Below are 19,597 nucleotides of genomic sequence, written 5' to 3'. Positions count from 1 at the left end.
TGGCCCCACTTCCTCCGAGAGAAACTGCTTGAATGAGGAAGGAGAAAGGAGTCCCGGGGGGCGTTCTCTGAAGTTTCCCTTACCACCCTCATTAGCCACCTGAGGTGCAGCTGAGGACTGAAGCAGGGTAGAAGGTCCCCAGCAGCTGGAGGAGGGGAAAGTCAGGGGGAACCCCCCACTTTCTTCACACCCAGGACGCAGTGTGCCGCTACTGGCCACAGAAACCCCAAGAAGGCTTTTCTTTCTATTTAGAGAATAGCTATTGTGTGCCAGGCCCTGTGCCGAGCTGTTGCTGTCCGACAGCAGGGCAAGCGGGGCTCTGGCTTCTGGGACGAGGCCGCGGGGCAGCCCCCAGAACTCCGAAAGCCTCGGCCCACTGGGGAACTCAGTGGATGGTTGCGGGATGGAACTGGGGCAAGAGCACCGACTCTGAAACAGCGGCCTCGGCTACTGAAGGAGGCGGGAGGGGCTTGAGAAGCAGGTACTCTTCAGGTGTCACCAAGGCGGGAAGGTGCCAAGACGGTGGGGCGCCAAGGCCCAGGACTACACGACCCCCAACCCCCGCTCGCCCGGAGTCAACATGGCCGCCGCGGAGGGGGGCGGGGCAGCTCCGACTCCAGAGCAGGAGCGGGGCGGGGCCGCCATAGGCAGAGCCAGTGCGCAGGCGCGGCTGTACGGGGCCCCGGATGGAGGAGCTAAGGTTTGGGCCCCGCCTGGGAGGTTGAGACCCGCAGGCCCTGGAGACCCAGCGCCAGTTGGGGAGCGTGGAGTTTTGAGGGAAGGGGAGTTGTCAAACGGAGGCCGAGGGTAATAAGGCGGACGCCGCGGAGAAGCGAGGGGCCCCGCCCCTCCGCCATAGCGGCCTCCCGGCTCCGCCTCTTCCTTTACAGCCTCCCGCCCTCCCCTGTCTTCCGGCCCTGGATCGGGCCGGGCCGTACGGGCCCCTTCGGGAGTAACTCTGAGCCGTGGCCTCAGGGGAGAGGAGATGCCCAATCCCCTCTTGGCACTGTGTCCGAAAGAAAAGGGCTAGAACCGGCTTCGGAGCCGGCTGGACTGGGCAGAAGGCGGCCCCTGCTTCGCGGCAGCCAGCAAAACCTCTCATCTGAGGACCGTGGATCAGAGCGACTTTCCCGCACCACAGGGAATGTTATTCTTAGCCAGAAAGTCCAGGGCTTCTGTTCAAAAGGTTTTCCTATGTACTCAGATAGGGTCCTCGCTGCTTTAAGCATATCAAGCAAGAGCAAGTCCTGGGCTCGGAGTTGGGAGACCCGGGTTTTTAATCCTGGCTCTGAAAGACCACATCCTCTTTTTTTTTTTTTTTTTTAAGGTGGGGAAGGTAATTAGATTTATTTATTTATTGAGGAAGTACTGGGGATTGAGCCCAGGACCTTGTGCATGCTCGCATCCCCTTTGGCAGGAGTGAGAGCTGGTGGAAAGACTGTGAGGTTACCGACGCGGGGTGGGTGCGGTGGGGGGACGACATTCTCCTTAAATACAGCTTTGGGTGTGCCACTCAACCCCAGTGAGCCTCAGTTTCCACATCCATAAAATGGCGATGGTAATTACACAGGCCTCCCAGGGTCTAATGAGATCTCTGGTGTAAAAACTCTGGAAATTTTTATTACTCACCTCTCTAGGGCGTATTTATCTCATGGGAAACTAGAGTAAGACTAGTATCCTGCCAGTTCAGAGTCCGTGATTTCTCGTAAAGGGGTTGTTGAAAAGTGAGGCCCGCAATTAGCTGAGAGGGAGAGCTCACTGGTTTTATTTTGTTTTCACTTGGTTTACCTGTAAACTAAGTGTAGGCTACACGTCTGTGGTCGCTGGGGCTAGAGCTTGACTCTGGAGAGAGGAAAGGAAGAATGGAAGCCTGGTGAAGAGGCAGAGGTGGGTTACGAGCTTTTCTGTTCCCAACTCTCTTCTGCATGTGGGTGGGAAGTGAAGGAAGGGGGAAAGTGAATTCACCGTAGAATAGAGAACCAGCGGCCATGTGAGGTTGGTTGTGCCTGTTTCTACTATGCCTCTCGATTCAGCGAGTCAGATATTGGGAATTGGGTAGATTAACAAACTATCGCTGTTCTCTGGGGATTTCAAAAGCGTGCCTTTGAACTGAATTTTGATGAGCAAACCGGTGTGGCGTTGGCGGCCTCTCCCTTACTTCAGGCCACCTGGTGTTGGAGTAAGCAACAGGCGCCCCCTTGTGCTGAGGAAAGAGAACTGTTGCTTAAGGCCAGTTTTCTGGAGAAATATTTTTTTGTGGCTTCTATGACTTTGTTGTTTTTGCTCTCAAAGATATGGTGGGAGGTATACTTGGAGCAGTGATTTCATATCTAGAGCCCATGAACTGGTGAAGCCATATCCATCCAGTTCCTGCTGCTTCCACTCAATCAGAACACAGGCTTAAAATCCCTATAATACTAGGCCCTGAGGGTATAGTTGGGAGCAAGCTAAACAAAGTCTGTGCCCTCACAAACAACTTTTCAAATAAGGCAGAGTGTAATGAGAGCATATCACATAGTCTAGTGAGGGTCAGAGAAGTATTCCAGAAACAAGTGATACCTAAAGGCTAGATAGGTGTTAGTCAGATAAGAAAGAAAAGTCTTCCAGCCCTGCCTATTAATTTCTCAGTTTAAATATTTTTTCTTTTAGGGATAGCTCTTCACCCCAAATTGATAAGCTGCCTCTGATGCTCTTGCACTCCCTTCTGATTTTCGATTGGTTAGGAGCCATTGCTACTTCTTTGAGCCCAAGGGATTATTTTCAAAAAAAAAAAAAAAAAAAAAAAGCCTTAAAGTACATTCTTTTCCTCCAGAAGGCTTTGCAATTGTTTATACATTGCTGCCATTCCAACAAAGAGATGGGAAATAACAATTTTCTCCATCCCTAGTAGTCGATTCTATCTTCCCCTTAAGTTTGTTTTAGCAATGTGAGTGGTGAAGAAGTCCTGCTGAGTGGTGGTTTTCTTTTTCTTCTCCACTTAATTTAACAGACCAGCTGAACACACATCAGAGAGCTTAACTAGAGTGTGTAGTCATTATGGTCTTCCAGTTCAGTTCTATGCCCCACTTTTGGGACTCTGGTTTGGGACCTAGTTTATTATTCTGGGCAAAAGGAAAAGGGTGCACATCAAATAATAGCAAGCACAGTATGGATTTGGTAGCACTTCTTCACACTTTAGTCCATCTCACCATCATGACAGTTTTGAGACAGGCAAAATAGTCTGATCCCATTGTATATATAAAGAACTGAGGCTCAGAAGGACCAAATGACAACTTGCAGGACTTGAACCCAGGTCTTTAGTTCCTGCACAGGGGCACTAAACAAGCTTTAAAAGGTTTTCTGTGAGGTTAGCTTTCCAGCTTCATCCCTATCTGTGTGAGACTTTCCCCATAAGAATCTAGTGCTTTAGAATGACACCAAGTGGTCCCATCTATCTTCAAGATACTTTTCTCTCATCTGGGCAGTTAGGTGTTTAAGTTTGCTGTAATAATGCTGAAGAGGGTGTGGGATTCTATGAAGAATGCTTTCAGGAGTTTACTTTCTGCCTGTGTATGACATTTCCTCCTTGGGTTTTGGAATTTAGAAGCCTGAGGGAGCTCAGTCCTGGTAGCGGCACCCCTGAATTCCTGGTGGTGAGAGTATGTGGCCCTTGGACCCATCCCGGAAAGAGGTGCTGGGGTTTGCAGTCAGCTGCCGTGTCCTGACTCTGGTACTGCAGGTCAGTCTCTGATCTTTTATCCTGAACACGCCATTGCCACCTGACTGCTCAGAATAGGCCTCACTTCTTCCCACTTCCCAGATGTGCCCCTCCATGTGGTTGGAGCCATAGAGTTCTAGGCCTGAAAAGTGGATAGGACTCATAGAAGTGATCTGTTAGTCCCTTATTTTGCACATGAAGCAGCTGAGGCCCCAAAACATTAAATGGTTTCCTTAAAGTCACGAGGCAAGTTAGAGAAGAGCCAGGATCAGACCCCAGGTTTCCTTACTCCTGGTCTAGAGGTCTTTCCAACAGACCATGATGTTCTGTAACCAGAGATGCCTTTAGGGTATGACAGCTCAAAGCATTGCCCTGGTCCCTTGACCAAGAGACAGAGCACTGTTGTCGGTGACTTGAGTGGGAGAAAGGTGGCCTGTCCTGAGACCGTCTGTGTGTATTCACTTAGTCAGCAGTGTCTCCTACGTTTCCCTCAGCTGTCTCCCTTTCTGTCTTACCCTACACAAGCCCCAGAATGCATTTGCCCTTTGCAACTCCCTTTACCCTGCAAGGCTGCCCTTGATACATATTTTAATCAAATTTCACATATATATGAATTATATACAATGCCAACACAGGGCCCAGTTCTTAGTAGGTCCTCAATGTGTGTTATTGTTGACTGTATGTCAACACTCTAGGCATGTTCTATTAGTGTATTATGTGTGCCTTTTATCACAGGCACGTTCTCTCTCAGGCTCGTAGCTAGTTCCTTTGTGGAAAACTCTTTTCCTCTCTCCTCTCCAGCTACATGAGGCATAACAGGCTCTGCTAGGTCCCAGGTTTAGTTCAAAGTGTCTTCAGCTTGGAGACCAGGGCTGTTATCTGTCTGTCCCACTTGTTTTCACTGTTCAAAGTGGCCTGATAAAGAAACTGACCAAAAAGAGAAACAGCCTTAAAAATGAGGTTATATTCCTGTTGCCAGGCTATGAAAACTGACTTGATGATGGCTTTGAACCAGTATCAGCTGAGTGATTGGCAGAACTAACAGAACAGTATTCTGATTTGGCATCTGGGATAGGGTACCAGGACAGCTGGGTTCTAATTCAGATGGTGATTTGGAAACAGGTATGTTTCCTCTATATTTCACTCAGCCACCAAATTTATTAAGTTCTCTGTCTACTCTACTAAGTCTACTCTGTTCAAAGAACTAAGCTAGGTGGGAGTATAAAAAGTCACGATCTCTTTTCCCTTAAGGAGTTGACAATCTAATGGGACAAAAAGACATTTAATAATAATGCTGTTTTGTTACCCTTCCCTCCCCTTCTTGCAGCTTTAAAGCTCGTGCCATCAGGTTATATCCCCAGTTACCCTTCACTGTTGCTGTCATCTCTGTTAGTGACAGCTCATTCCTTCAAGTTTTAGCTCCTGATTCACTGTTGCTTTTTCCAGCACTACTGTTTATTTCTTGGTGGTTTCAATATTAATAAAGCTGATACATCTGACACTGTCTCCTGTCTTTCCAGCTCACTCCCTCTAGCACCCCAGTTCTGACGATTCTTCCCCTCCCTCAGGACTTATAATCCATTGACTCTACCATCATTTCACTGTCCCTCACCCACTCATGGCTTCAGCTCCCCTTCTTACCCAGCTTAGATTCCATGGTCAAGTACAGCTCACTTGCTCCCTTCTCCCTATGTCTCATTCACAAGATAAAAGCCCAACCTTGGTCAAATTCAATTCTTTGTCTACTCCACACCTGCATCTGCCCAGAGAAAAGCACACAACTGTGCTAACTAGTCTCTTTCTATTCAATATCATTAACCCAAGTGAGTCCTTAGTGCTACCTGGCTATCTTAGTGTTTTTCCCTGGTCCAGGTACCCTCCCATTCTCTCAAATTTTTCTGCGCATCAGAATCACCTGGGAGAGCTTAAAAACAATCTAAATGCCCAGGCTGTACCCCAAAGTGGTTAAATCATTAATGCCTGAGGGTGGAGGGGACCCAGGCATCAGTATTTTTGAAAGTCCTTGGGTGATTCCAGTGCACAGCCTATTTTGAGAACTAGACTCATAGATGACTTATTTGACACGTTTTCCTTTTTGCTCAAGTCTCTAACACCTTTTCCCCAACTTGTTTTCCTGAGTGAAAATTCAGAAAAATAGAAGTAATCAGAAGCAACCTTCCTCATACTCCCGCCACATCTATCAGCATACCTACATCTGCATCTCTGTGCCTTCACTGCTGAAGGTTAGATGCATTGTCTGTCTCCTCTAAGGACAGCTCCTCCTTTGCAGCAGATTCCTCCCCTTTTGCCTGCTCCAGAAATTCTCCCCCTTTTCTCCCACATTCTCAGTGGTTTCCTTTCCACTGTATTATTTTCACTGGCAAGCAAATACTTACCTTTCACTTAAAAAAAAAAACAAAAGATTTCTCTTGGTCCCACAATGTCATTCACCTGCTACCCCATTTCTCTGTTCCCCCTTACAGCAAAACTCCAAATAGTTGTTTGTATGTACTGTTTCTCTTCTCTGTTGAACCCAGTCCAGGCAGTCGTCTCTCTCCTCCACTCCACTGAAATAGCTCTTGTCAAAGCCACCACTGACCTTCACATTGAAATAGCTCTTGTCAAAGCCACCACTGACCTTCACATTGCTAAATCCAGTGGTCAGTTTTCAGTCACCATCTGACTTGACCTATCAGCAGCATTTAACAAAGCCAATCACTCCCTTGCTTCACTTGGTTCTGACACACCATGCTTTCCTGGTTTTCTTCCTACCTCACCAGCTCTTCCTTCTTTACCTTTATTGCTAGATCCTCACTCTCTTTTGAGCCTCTAAATGTTGGCACATCCAGGGCCCAGTCCTCAGATCTCTTCTCTATCTGTATTTCCTCCCTAGGTGATCTCATTCAGTCTCACAGCTTTTAATATCACCCATGCACTTATGACTCCCAAACTTTTATCTCCAGCCCTGATTGCTCTTCTGACCCTCAGACTCCTATGTCTCACTGCTTCAGTGACCTCTGCACTGGAACATCCAACTCAACTGAACTCATGATTCTTCCCCAAAAAGTCTGTTCTTCCTCACTTTATTAAATGGTAATTCTTCCACTTGCTCAACAAAAATCCTAGTTCTCCTTCATCCCACAGGCTCTCTTCAATGCTGTCATCCCAGACCATCGTGCAGAAGCCTTTTCTCCTCCTCGCCTTGCCCCCTCGGGCTCTGTGGACCAACTTGTGGAAGGTCTCCTGGGTGGCCTATCTCACTGGGATGCTGAACACTTCCTGTTCATTGCCGAGCATGGCTACCTGTATGAACACAACTTTGCCTTCTTCCCTGGTTTCCCCCTGGCCCTGTTGGTGGGGACTGAATTACTGAGACCCCTCTGGGGGTTACTGAACCTACGGAGTTGCCTGCTAATCTCAGTAGCATTGCTTAATTCCTTGTTCTCCGTGCTGGCCACACTTGCACTTCACGACCTGGGCTGTCTGGTTTTGCACTGTCCCCGCCAGGCTTTTTACGGAGCAGTGCTCTTCTGCCTCAGCCCCGCCAATGTCTTCCTGGCAGCTGGTTACTCAGAAGCTTTGTTTGCCCTCCTGACATTCAGCGCCATGGGGCAGCTGGAAAGGGGCCGAAGCTGGACTAGTGGACTCCTCTTTGCCCTTGCCACTGGTGTACGCTCCAACGGGCTGGTCAGCATTGGCTTCCTTGTGCATTCTCAGTGCCGAGACTTTTTCTCTTCTCTCATGATGCGGAATCCTCTAAGACAGCTCTTGAAGCTAATGGGCTCTGTGTTCCTGTCAGTGCTCACACTTGGCCTTCCCTTTGCCCTTTTTCAATATTACGCCTATACCCAGTTCTGTCTCCCGGGCTCAGCCCACCGCATCCCTAAGCCCTTGCTGCAATTAGCTGTGGACAAGGGCTACCGGATCGCAGAGGGAAATGAGCCACCTTGGTGCTCCTGGAAGCTTCCCCTAATATACAGCTACATCCAGGATACCTACTGGAATGTTGGCTTTTTGAGATACTATGAACTCAAGCAAGTGCCCAATTTTCTACTGGCTGCACCAATGGCTATACTGGTTGCCTGGGCAACTTGGACATATGTGACCACCCACCCTTGGCTCTGCCTTACTCTTGGGATGCGAAGGAGCAAAAATAATAAGAACCTAGAGAAGCCTGATCCTGGATTCCTCAGTCCTCGGGTGTTTGTGTACCTGGTCCACGCCGCAGCACTGCTGCTGTTTGGCAGTGTGTGCATGCATGTTCAGGTGAGGTGGACTCCTCGCTGGGAAAAGGTGTACGTATAGGTAAATCCTTTGGTCAGGGACAGAGAAGACAGCCAGTTTCTCCTGTTTGAGTGACCTGTACCTAATTTATTCATTCAACAACTATTTGGGGGATTTTTTGGTGTCAGACACTGGGTTAGATCACTGAGGATAGAACATGAGTAAGATAAGATTGCTGCCCTCATGGTTCTAGTGGTCAGAATGGATAGACAGAGATTTAACGGCTAAAATTATAGTATAGTGGGGTGGGAGAGGGGTTGCTGTTTTGAAATAAGTATTGGGAAAGCATAGAGGAAAAAGTAGCTAACTGGCTGAAGGAGGCGAGGAGGGCATCATATTTAGGCTGGATCTTGAAGAGTAAGAAGGAATTCCATTTAAGAAGCAGAGGAAGAACATTCTGGGCAAATGGAGGGGCTTGTGCGAAGACATGAGAGTTGTGAAAAGACCTGATTTGACTGAATTATAGGAATAAATACAGAAGATAACTCAGACCTTTCCCTCGTGTACAACTATACCCGGAATGTCTGCTTGACTGTTGACTTTCTGAGGTACTCTGAGCTCTGGTAGGTGCTCCATTTTCAGATGAGGTATCTTGTGCAAGTTCGGTTGGTGTGGGGATAGAGACCCCATCTAGGAAGGGTTTGATCAGACATTCCTGGCTGTGGCCCCATTTTCAACATAACCCAGAGGAAGTCCTTTTGTCTCCATGCTGGCCACTCCTCAGCACTTTCTGCCTCTTGGAGGCGCACTTTGACTGTAAAGATCCCTGAGCTATGTGGTAAGAGGCACAGGGGAAATAGAACGTAGCATTCCATGTTCATAGCTGGATTAGCTAGCAGAGTAAGTGCCAGCAAAGCTTAGAGTTTCCAGGATGGATGAGGGAGGCCACTTGGAGACTTGGCTATGAACCCCTAGAGGAGGGACAGTGTTGAGCCACAGGACCCCTGCCCCTTTGCCCTCTGCTTTGCCATCCTCATGGAATGAGGGAACCACTTCAAGTTCCCAAAGTCCCATGTTGCAGCATAAAGTTAGAGTCCAGGCCCTGGGCTAAAAGTATACCCTACAGAATTTTTAGTATTGATTGGTCTATCATGGTAATCAGTCTGTAGCTATGTTTCTTTCTAACATTGCAGCCACCTGGCTGGTGTCACACACAGCTTTAGAAGGCGGATCCTAAGCTCTGCTCAGTTTCTTTTCCAGTGTAATACATTTCTAGTCATGGAGGCATAGTTCACTGAGCAGCAGGGAAGCCCCAGGCTTGTCCAATTTGAGGCAGTGACATTCTAATAAATGTGTAAATTTCCCCCTCTTACGATCTCCAGGTTCTCACCAGGTTTTTATGCTCCTCTACTCCTATCGTGTACTGGTTTTCAGCTCACTTGCTTCAGGATCAAGAACCGCTGCTGAGATCACTAGAGACTGTGCCTTGGAAGCCTCTTGCAGGGGACTCCCCACCAGGATGCCAGGTCCCCAGAAATTCTATCCTGGGACTCTTGTACAACTGGAAAACTTGTTCTCTGGTCACGCGATGCATTCTAGGCTACTTCCTGACTTACTGGCTCCTGGGACTGCTCCTGCACTGCAACTTCCTGCCTTGGACATGACCTGGAGTCTTAGGGGACAGGCTTGAAGCAGGTTTAACCAGGTGCTGAAAGTACAGATACACACTGGGACTGCCTGTGCTGCCCTGGAATCCTTACTGTGGCAGTTAGAACCTCTCTCTCAGAAGGTTGGTTAGGCATGGGAGAAGTGTGAGCTTCTAGAGAGCCCTTCTGGTCCTGGCTATGGCAAATTAATTTAGAGTAGTAATTATTTTCTCTGTAAATGAAGAAATCTTATTCCAAGTCTAAAGTACACCTGAATCTGCCTTGTCAGTCAATCATAGAAGAGATATTCTTAAACTTACCACTGACCCACACATAAATCTAAATGTAGATTATTTAAGTGTAAATTTCATCAAAGGCTCTAGCTGACAAACTGGTGATAGTCCACACATGATGGTGGAGGCCTGAACAGTGCAGCAGCAGTAGTAGGTCAAATGGGACCATCTTTTCTAAATGGGATGTTGTTTCTGATGATTTTTTTTTTTTGGTGACTGTTACTTATTTGAAAAATCTTACAAAGATATGCAAATTAAACAACTTCTGGTTGTATGTGCAATGAATTACCTTTTTAAAAATAATACAAATTAAGGGCTGAGACCCCACCGCATCCACATTTCATTTGGACATTAAAGGCCAATTGATGCAAATAATAATAATACAAATCACCTGGAGAAAAGAGTCATGGTAAAAACAAATTTGCATGAGGAGGCAGGAGACCTGGATTCTGGTCCTCTCAGTAAAACCTCACCTACAGCCACGTAACTTTGGGAGTTTTCAGAGTCTTAGTTACCTCATCTGAAATTAGGGGGAAATTATATTATCCTAGTGGAGAAAATATCCAGCTCTCCTGTTTTCAGCACTTAGAAGAAAGTCTCCCCATCCTCAGGTGCAACTCTGGAATAACTTAAAGTGACCTTTCCTTTGAATGAGGGGAAGCAGTGGCACGTGGCAAATAAGTCTTCTTGTCTTATGTAAGCAACCCTACACTGGCAACTAATGGTCAGTTCAGTGACTGGTTTTCCTGCTCTGCCAAGTGCCTGTGCTTACTTGATTGGTAGGCAAGGGTCAGAAAGCCAACACAGCAGCATGAATTGATAAATTGTAGGTAAGTCGAATGAATGAATGAAATGATATCTGCCTGGCCCCCATTTGGTTATAGGCCCATCTCTATAATAGTAGTAAGATCTTGACCCCAGCTGAGCTATTTTTTCTCATTCTTTGAGCCAGGTAAGAAGCTCTGCATCATCACCACTCATTCCTTATTTGAGCCAAAAATTCCAAAAAGCAGAAACTTCAAAATAGATGAGTAATCATAAGCAGCTTCTGGAGAGCCCTGAGAATTGGAATTTTGACATGCTCCCTCTGACCGTGACAGAAAGCTAAACTTGCCAGCTGAAGGGAAGCTCCTGGCTGAGCCCCAGCACCCTCCGTTGGAGCTCCTAGTCAGCCTGGCCAATAAGCATTTCCCATCCATCGCCCCAGCTTAAGCACAGCTGAGAGAATTTGGTCCGGAGTCAAATGCTTCTGAAAATGTACACACAGATCGGGACAGCCCTCTGCCTTCTGCCAAGACACCAAGTGCCCTTCTTGGCAAAAGATGATCACCCCTGCCCTAGTGTCCCTCCAGTTGGCAGAAACTGTTCCCTCCCTCCTCACCAACAGCTGCAAATCCTGGGACTTCCACCCTGTGTGCAGAAAGAGCTGAGTTCCTGATTCAGCTCTTTATTGCAGAGGTAAGAGTGCTAGATTGTTTGCTTTCATGGATTCTCCTCTTTGCCTCTTTTTGGGGGATAATCAGGACTGATTGTTTCCCTACTGGAAGAGGTGACTCAAACGCCACAGGGTAGGGGGTGATTTCGCTGCTCCAGCAGTCTCAGCTTAACCTTCACACTGGATCACATCATGCCAGAAACAAGTGATTTCAAGGACCAGAAACCCTATAAATGGGAATCCCTCCTTCTCCACTAATACCAAGGAACTAAATCACTCTGGTATTCTGCAAAGTCCATTATGGTCACAGCTGATAACAGAGCAGATAACTGAGGACCCCAGCCAGGTGGACACACCTGGTGTGACCTGCAGAGAGACAGTTTTCTCTCTGACCTTGGAGGAATCTAGTTGCTGTTCTCTAAGGATCTAAGGAACGGGATGACTTTATGGCCAGCAGCTGTCCTTTTACTATCCTATTAACAGTCTTTAATAGTCTGGGAGAGGGACACGAAGGGCCCAAGGCAGGAAGCTTCCTGTTTACCCTGAGGTCTAACAATGCTGCAGCTGGGTTGGGCGCCTACAATTTCAGAGAAAAGTCATTTCCTTCTGAGACCCAGCTAAAGCAGAAACCAGACGCTACATGTACCTAGAAGTAGATTCTTTTTGTTCTTTAATGGAGGTGGGAGGAGAGGGAGTGTTTGACATGTCTTTACCAGGCCCCCTGGAAAAAAAAAATCACTTATTTTCTTGAACAGACCCTCTCACCTTCATCTAAAAATGTATTGTGTGCAGGCTCAAGGGATTTGAAATTGGTTTTTTCAGCAATTGTTTATTAATGCCTAGTTTAGGGGAATAAAGATGACTCGCCATGACTCCTGTCGTCAAATAGCTGTCTAATAAGAGTTTTTATAAGAAACAAAGGAACATTAATCAAGAAAAAAACCTTGATAAATTCTGGGGAATGAAGAGATACTTGAACTTCTTGCTCTATATCTCTACTTGGACTTTTTGTGATGAGGATGAATGAAAGTTTTACTTGTATGCTTAGGAAAAGTGTGGTACAGAATGAGTACTTTGTAAATTCACATAAGGTGGAGATCCCTTCTCCAGCTTGGAATATTTGAAAAAAAGTTCGTACCTTGAAGGACAGGTAGGATTTGAAAGTTAAGGGCGGGGAATGAGTATAGGAGGCAGGAAACGGAACAGGACAGGGAGAGCTCAGTTTGAGTGGAAGTGAGGTATTATCATTATTGAGACCTAAGCAAGCCTTGAAATCAGCCCCAGGCCCAGCTCCCCTTGTACTAACTGTGTAAAGGTGAGCTAGATACTGAATCTCTAAGCCTCCCATTTACTCATCTGTAAAATGTGGATAATGCTGTCTACCTCACAGATACGAATAATAACATTATCTATCTCATAGGGTTGTGCAAATTAAACGAAAAGTGTTTAGAGTAGTACTGACAAAGGCACAACGGGATTTTGGACATGTTGAGTTTACAGTGCCATCAGCACGTTCACATGCCAGGATATGTGGCGCTGGAGATAAGGAGAGCGGCCAGGGAGCCATCCACACAGACATGATCATTACAGCAGCCATGATATTGGGTGTGATTATCAAAAGGAAAAGTGCAGAGAGACAAGGAAGGCCTGTAAGACCTTGGGCAAGTGAGTCAACTTCTCTAAACCTGTTTTCTCATCTCTAAAATGGGGGTGATAGCACCTACTACACAGAGTAGTTATGGGGATTAAATGAGACACTAGATAAACCACTAGCATAGTACCTGGCACATAGTAAAAACTTCATAAATGATAGCTATTTACCATCATCATCATCATCATCATCATCACCATCATCATCATCATCATCATTGTCATTAAGGGACCATAAACAGTATTGGGGGAAAAGAGAGTTTCAAGAAGAAGAAATGGTTACCAGGGTCATATGCTGTTAAGGTTAAGGAAAGGATGATAAAAGCTATTGAATTTAGGGAGTATGGGTATCATTTAGGGGAGATTAACTGCTATAACGGACAACTCTCAAAACTCTGTGGCTTAATAATAAATGTTTCTTTCTTGCTTACATCATACTGTAGTGCAGGACTGGGGAGGGATGCCTGTTCCACCCAGTCATTTGGGACCCTGGCTTCTTCCATTTTGTGACTCTGCCCTCCTCTGGATACTCAGAGTCCTCTGCTTTCAGAGAGGTTTTAAGGGGCCAGACCTGGAAGAATTGTACATTACTTTCACTTTCATACCATTGGCTAGAACTCAGTCATATGGTCACATCTAACTGCAAGAGAGGTTGAGAACCAGAGTTGTCAGATAAAACACAGGATGCTCAGTTAAGTTAGAATTTTAGGTAAATGACAGATATTTTTCAGTATAGTTATGTTACAAATATTGCATGGAACATGACTTATACTAAGAAATTCTTCATTGTTTATCTGAAATTCAAATTTAATTGGGCACCTGTATTTTTATTTGCTAAATTGGCAACCCTAGTGAGAAGGGAAGTCTGGCTATAGGTTTAGGAATAGGAGAGCACAAATATTTGTGTGTCACAGTCTGCCTCAATCTCTGTCTGAGTCAAATATCTGTTCCTGTCCTTCTCACAGAGAGAACACACTCACTCCATCCCAAGGGAGATAACCCCAAATCCCATGTAGTCATTATATTCAGCTCCAAGGATCTCAAGTCAGTTTCAAATTTGGTTCCTCATGGTGATTATGAAATAAAAAGCCAAGCTATCCATACCCCACAAACAAAATATATAATGATAACAGCAAGAATAGGGTAACCTCGATACAAACTCCCATTTAGAAAAGGAAAACATGGAAGATGTATAAAAGTAACTTGTTCCAAAGCCTTTCTGAATCCCTAATGGTCAGACATGTCAAAGCCCTCTTCCTGGCAGGAGAAATTTCCTTGATTTACTTTGATTTATTCTAGGAGGGACTCCTTTGTTCATTGTTCTCCATTGTTCTCACAGCTCCTGGTTATGCTCCCTGGCTTGTTTATCCTTCACAGGCACATATTAGATGGGCTTTGGGGAGTATGACCTCTTTGGAGAATGCTTAGCTCTCATAGCCCACTCACTGCTGGTGCAGTAAAAGTTATTTTAAATCTTGGCCAGCCAAAGGTCTGTGTATGTGTGTAGTGGGTGAGGGGGTAAGACATACATAACATTAAATGTATCATTGTCACCATTTTTAAGTGTAAAGTTTTGTGGTATTAACTATGTCCACATTGTTGTGCAACAGTCATCACTTCAGGGTTCATCTATATTGTAGCATGTGTCAGAATTTCCTTTCCTTTTTAATGTTGAATAATACTCCGTTGTATGTATACACCACATTTTGTTTATCCATTTATCAGTTGATTGGATATACTTGGATAACTTATACCTTTTCACTATTATGAATAATACTGCTATGAATATTGGTATACAAATATCTGTTAAGTCCATGTTTTCAGTTCTTTTGGGTATATGCCCAGAATTATATATTGCTAGATCATATGTTAATTCTATGTTTTTTTTTTAAGAAACTGCCATACTATTTTCCACAGCAGTTGCACCACTTTATATTCCCACTAGCAAAGCACAAGGGTCCAGATTTTTCCACATCTTCACCAACACTTGTTATTTTCCTTTTCTCTCTCTCTCTTTTTTTTTTTAATACAAGCCATCCTAGTGGGTGTGAAGTGGTATCTCACTGCGGTTTTGATTTGCATTTCCCTAATGATTAGTGATGTTGAGGATTTTTTTCATGTGCTTATTGGTCATTGCCCTTTTTTTTTTTTTCCAGAGGGGGGAGGTAATTAGGTTTTACTTATTTATTTAATTTTTAGAGGAGGTACTGGGGATTGAACCCAGGACCTCGTGCATGCTAGGCATACACTCTACCACTTGAACTATAACCTTCCCCTCACCCCTGCATTGCCCATTTTCAAATTGGGCTGTTTGTTTGTTGTTGCGTTGTTGGAGTTCTTTGTATATTTTGGATATTAATCAGATATATGATTTACAAATATTTTCTCACATTCCATGTATTGCTTTTTCACACTGTTGATAGTACCCTTTGATGCACAGAAGTTTTTAATTTTGATGAAGTCCAAGTTATCTTTTTTTCTCTTGTTGCCTATGCTTTTGGTGTCATATGCAAGAAATCATCACCAAATCCAATATTGTGCAAATTTTGCCTTATGTTTTCTTCTAAGAATTTTATAGTTTTAGCTGTTATGTTTAGATCTTTTATCCATTTGGGGTTAATTTTTGTATGTGGTTTAAGGTAAAGGTCTAACTTCATTCTTATACATGTGAATATCCAGTTTTTCCAGCACCATTTATTGAAAAGACTGTCCTTTCCCCATTGAAAGGTCTTGGAGTCCTCGTCAAAATCATTTGACTATATATGCAAGGGTTTATTTCTATTCTATTCCATTGGTCTATATATCTGTCTTTATGCCAGTACCACACTGCTTTGATTACTGTAGCTTTTTAGTAAGTTTTGAAATCAGGAAATATGAGACCTTTCCAACTTTCTTCTTCTTCTTCTTCTTCTTTTTCTTTTTGCAGGAGGGGGAGGTAATTAGGTTGATTGATTGATTGATTGATTTTAATGGAGGTATAGGGGATTGAACCCAGGACCTCCTGCATGCTAAGTATATACTGTACCACTGAGCTATACCCTCCCCCCTTGCTTTATTGTTCTTATTCAAAAGTATTTTGGCTATTCAGGGTTCCTTGACATTTCATATGAGATTTAGGTAATCAAAGGCTTTTTTCGTTTGGGCTCAGTTTCTTTGGCAGTACAATTACCCTCAAAATATTTTTGGTGTATAAGTCAGAATTCTCCAGAGAAATACAACCAGTAGGCTATGTGTGTCTGTGTGTTTAGAGAAAGAAAGAAAAAGATTTTAATGAACTGGCTCATATGATTGTGGAGGCTGGCAAGTCCAAATCTACCAGGTAGGCCAGCAGCTGGAGACCCATGGAAGAGCTGATGTTGTGATTTGAGTCTGAAGCAGTCTACTGGTGGCAGAATTCTCTCTTTCTTGAAGAAAATCAATCCTTTTTCTATTAAGGCCTTCAACTGGTTGGATGAGGCCCACTCAATTTATGGAGGATAATCTGCTTTACTCAGAAGTCTACTGATTTAAATGTTATATCTCATCTAAAATATACCTTCACAGAAATATGTAGAATATTTGACCAAATGTCTGTGTACTATGGCCTAGCCAAGTTGACACACAAAATTAACACAACAGGTTTCTATTCTGTTTGCTCCTAGATAGTTCCATGTGACACCTAATCACACTCAAGTTCTTTCCTAGATAGAATTCTTAAGCTGATATATTTACTTCCTCATCACCCCCTTGCCTCACTCTCAACATAATAGTGGCTACATTGAAGCCCTGTGAAATAGTAAATGAGAAGGCCACAGTCTTTACCTCATATTTGCCTCAGAGGTCATCACATCTTTCAACTCTTGTTGTTCAAGACCTTTTTCAATCTTATACAATTTATAGTCCAGAAGCAGTAACTTTTTCTGACCCTGAAAGGCCCATCACTTCTGGACTTTATCTATTTACCTTCCATCTCTTCTTGAAAACCAGCTAATTCTCACCCAACTTCACCTCTTGCTTCTAATACTTCATAAAGGCATCTGTGCTAGTTAGAAGTTATTGTCTCTCAGCTCCAAACCCACCCTTCTACCCTCTACTATGAGATTCTGGAGCTGGGACTGCATATCACATTTCTGCTGGCTCTATGTTGGTTCTGCCAACATGGGCCACTAGAGGGAGATAGTGAGGCCAGAGAGAATGAAAGGACTCCTTTCTTCCATTTGCTTCCTGTTCCTGTGAAGTCATCCTAGCATTGCTCCTTCAGCCCGGCAGCAGCAGTGCTTTCCTATAGCGGCAGCTGAATCCACTTTGCAGTTTTCTCCAAAAACTGCGAAACCAGCTTCATGGTGTCCCAGTCAGAGACACCAACACCATCTGGGTAGCACCTCTTTTCCAGAAGTGTTGGTTCCTCCTCCAAGTTCAGAGACACCAGACACCAGCACCAGACTTAGGGGTCTGAGTTTCAGCTCTGTAGGGCCCTTCTTCTAAGTTTTGAAATTTTAGTAATTTCAAACTCTTCCCTTTGTTTTCTTAGCCCTAGGAGCTATAGATGCTTCCTGCTGTTGCTACCTCCATGGTATCTCACAGTTTTCTTTTTACCCTTCCAATTATCTAATTAACAACTTTATAGCCAGTTAACCATTCTAACCATTGTTTATATTAAATTTTCTCTGTCCAGTGACTGGTGTGGTTTCTGTCTCATTGGCTGGATTCTGCCTGATACAGTAATTGGTGCTAGGAGGGGTCCAAGGAAATAGACCTCAAAAGATGGGAATAGGGAACTCGTTTGGTTGCATCATTGGGTTTGAATGTGCTAAGCTCTTTGCCAATGAAAAACCTAATGCTACTGAACCGTGGCATGCTGTGGCGACATGATTAATCAGATTATCACCTGTGGTTATTTATGATGAAGTGCCAACTAAAGCAAGTGCCTTGGGGGCCCAAGTGGTTGTTGCATTTGACTTATGGCTGTGCATAAGCAACAATATGTTGCATGTTGTAGAATTTCATCAATTCAGTCTTGAATTTAATGGTGGGATCCTGAAACTTGGAATGGACACACCTGGTTTGACTCTTTTTTAGGTTCTCAGAGTCTCTTCCATTCTGCTAGCAGATGGGAAGGAGAGCAGAGATTAGCACTTGAGAGTTTTATGGGACAGACTGTAATTTCCATTCACATTCTATTAGCCAGGATTCAGTCACCTCTCTATAAGAGAGGCTGGAAACTGTGGGTACTGGTGAGAATCAATAGTTTATGCCACACTAAATGGGTCATTAGTGACATTTAAGGTAGAATTTTTAGGGGAGTGATGTAGATAGAGGCCAAATTGTAAAAAGTTAATAAATGAATAAGTGACAAGGGAATAGTAGCTACTCTTTAATACGAGTAGTTAATAACAGAAAAAAAGATAAACCTGAAGCTAGAGGGAAGTAGCCAAACACAGAAAGTTGTTTCTGTTGTTGGTTTTTTAGTTTAGTTTTGCTTTTTAATTGATAGAGGAGAATTGAGCATGTATTTGTGGTCTCAATGAACAGGAAGAGAGAGAGGACGTGAGTGGAGGGCTGGCCACGGACAGAAGGAGGCCCACATCTTTAAAATGAGGGGAAATGATAGATACAAATAGAGAGAAATTAGGAGGTAAACAGGAGGGAAACTGACAGTCAAGCTGGATAGTTTGGGTTTCTATAAAGTGACAAGCAGCAAGGAAAGGTTTAGGGGTTGCAAGACACCCAGTTGAGGTGGGACAAGAATCTTACTGGAAACAGTATGTCCAGTTTTGTGATTTTGTTCCACAGCCAAGGGGCAAGAGGGGAGGAAACCCACAATGTGGTTCATTCCAAGGTAGGGCTTATCAAATCCAGAACTTTGGCACCAAGGGCATGGTTGGATGGCCTCTGGCATGTGTAACAATTAGTGATCCCTGGGGTGACCCCACTGCCTTTCTACTCCATAGTGTGTGTTCCAACTTCCTTTCTTACTCTATCCTATCCTAGTCTGTAGCTCTCTCTTTTCCTATACTTCTCTTCAGGTTTCCAGTAACCCCAGTGTGGTGGACAGACCCTAAGGTGAGCCTCAGTGATTCCTGCCTCCTAGTATTCACACCTTTGTGTGATCCTCTACTCTTGTGTTCAAATGGGACCTGTGACTTGCTTCTAAACTACAGAATATGGTGATGGTGTCACACATATAACAAGTTACCGTATATAGAACGCTGGAGCTAGAGACTCTCCCTGTGGGCTCGATGAAGTAAGCAGCCATGTTGGAAAAGCCCACATGGCAAGGAACTGTGGTGACCTCAAGGAGCCGCAGGTGGCCTCTGGAACCTCAGGGAGGCCTCCAGCTAACAGCCAGCAAAAATCCCAGGCCCTCAGTCAGATAGTCACAAGGAAGTAAGTTCTGCCAATAAAACCTGAGTGGGCTTGCAGGTGAATTCTTCCCCGGTTGGGTCTTAAGACAAGCACGCAGCCTTGCTAAAACCTTGATTGCAGCCTTCTGAAACTAAGCAAAGAACTCAGCTAAGCTGTGCAGCAGCTCCTGACCTGGAACCTGTGTGATACAATGTGTGTTGTTTTAAGCCACTAAATTTGTGATAATTTGTTATACAGCAATAAAAAACTAATACACCCAGAATCCCTGAAAAACACTGGGGCCCTGTGGCTTCAGCCCTGAACTAGG

At 44.6% G+C, this 19,597-nt stretch overlaps 1 protein-coding gene across 7 annotated transcripts; it reads left to right on the top strand.

Moving 5' to 3' along the window:
* Window positions 1–228: 228 nt before the first annotated feature.
* Window positions 229–10,141, top strand: PIGV (phosphatidylinositol glycan anchor biosynthesis class V). Of its 7 annotated transcripts, none has more exons than XM_010993744.3 (5): window positions 229–481; window positions 1,806–1,887; window positions 3,584–3,718; window positions 6,842–7,963; window positions 9,304–10,141. In XM_010993744.3, the coding sequence occupies exons 3-5, from the start codon at window positions 3,641–3,643 to the stop codon at window positions 9,583–9,585; spliced, it is 1,482 nt and encodes a 493-aa protein (XP_010992046.1). In that variant the 5' UTR covers window positions 229–481; window positions 1,806–1,887; window positions 3,584–3,640; the 3' UTR covers window positions 9,586–10,141. The 7 variants fall into 7 exon arrangements, with proteins under 7 accessions (XP_010992046.1, XP_010992045.1, XP_010992044.1 ...); XM_010993743.3 differs by having other exon boundaries at window positions 1,801–1,887; XM_010993742.3 differs by lacking the exon at window positions 229–481 and adding an exon at window positions 647–700 and having other exon boundaries at window positions 1,801–1,887.
* Window positions 10,142–19,597: the final 9,456 nt, after the last annotated feature.

Source organism: Camelus dromedarius, chromosome 14, assembly GCF_036321535.1.
Source record: "Camelus dromedarius isolate mCamDro1 chromosome 14, mCamDro1.pat, whole genome shotgun sequence".
Lineage (NCBI taxonomy): Eukaryota > Metazoa > Chordata > Mammalia > Artiodactyla > Camelidae > Camelus > Camelus dromedarius.
Note: the sequence above shows the minus strand (reverse complement) of the source record. Positions and strands in the feature narration are given on the sequence as shown.

Coding starts and splice junctions, on each gene's coding strand:
- PIGV (XM_010993744.3), top strand. CDS start 3,641: ATGTGGCCCTTGGACCCATCCCGGAAAGAGGTGCTGGGGTTTGCAGTC. Junction 3,719..6,841: donor TCCTGACTCTGGTACTGCAG/GTCAGTCTCTGA, acceptor TTCATCCCACAG/GCTCTCTTCAATGCTGTCAT. Junction 7,964..9,303: donor GTGTGTGCATGCATGTTCAG/GTGAGGTGGACT, acceptor TACGATCTCCAG/GTTCTCACCAGGTTTTTATG.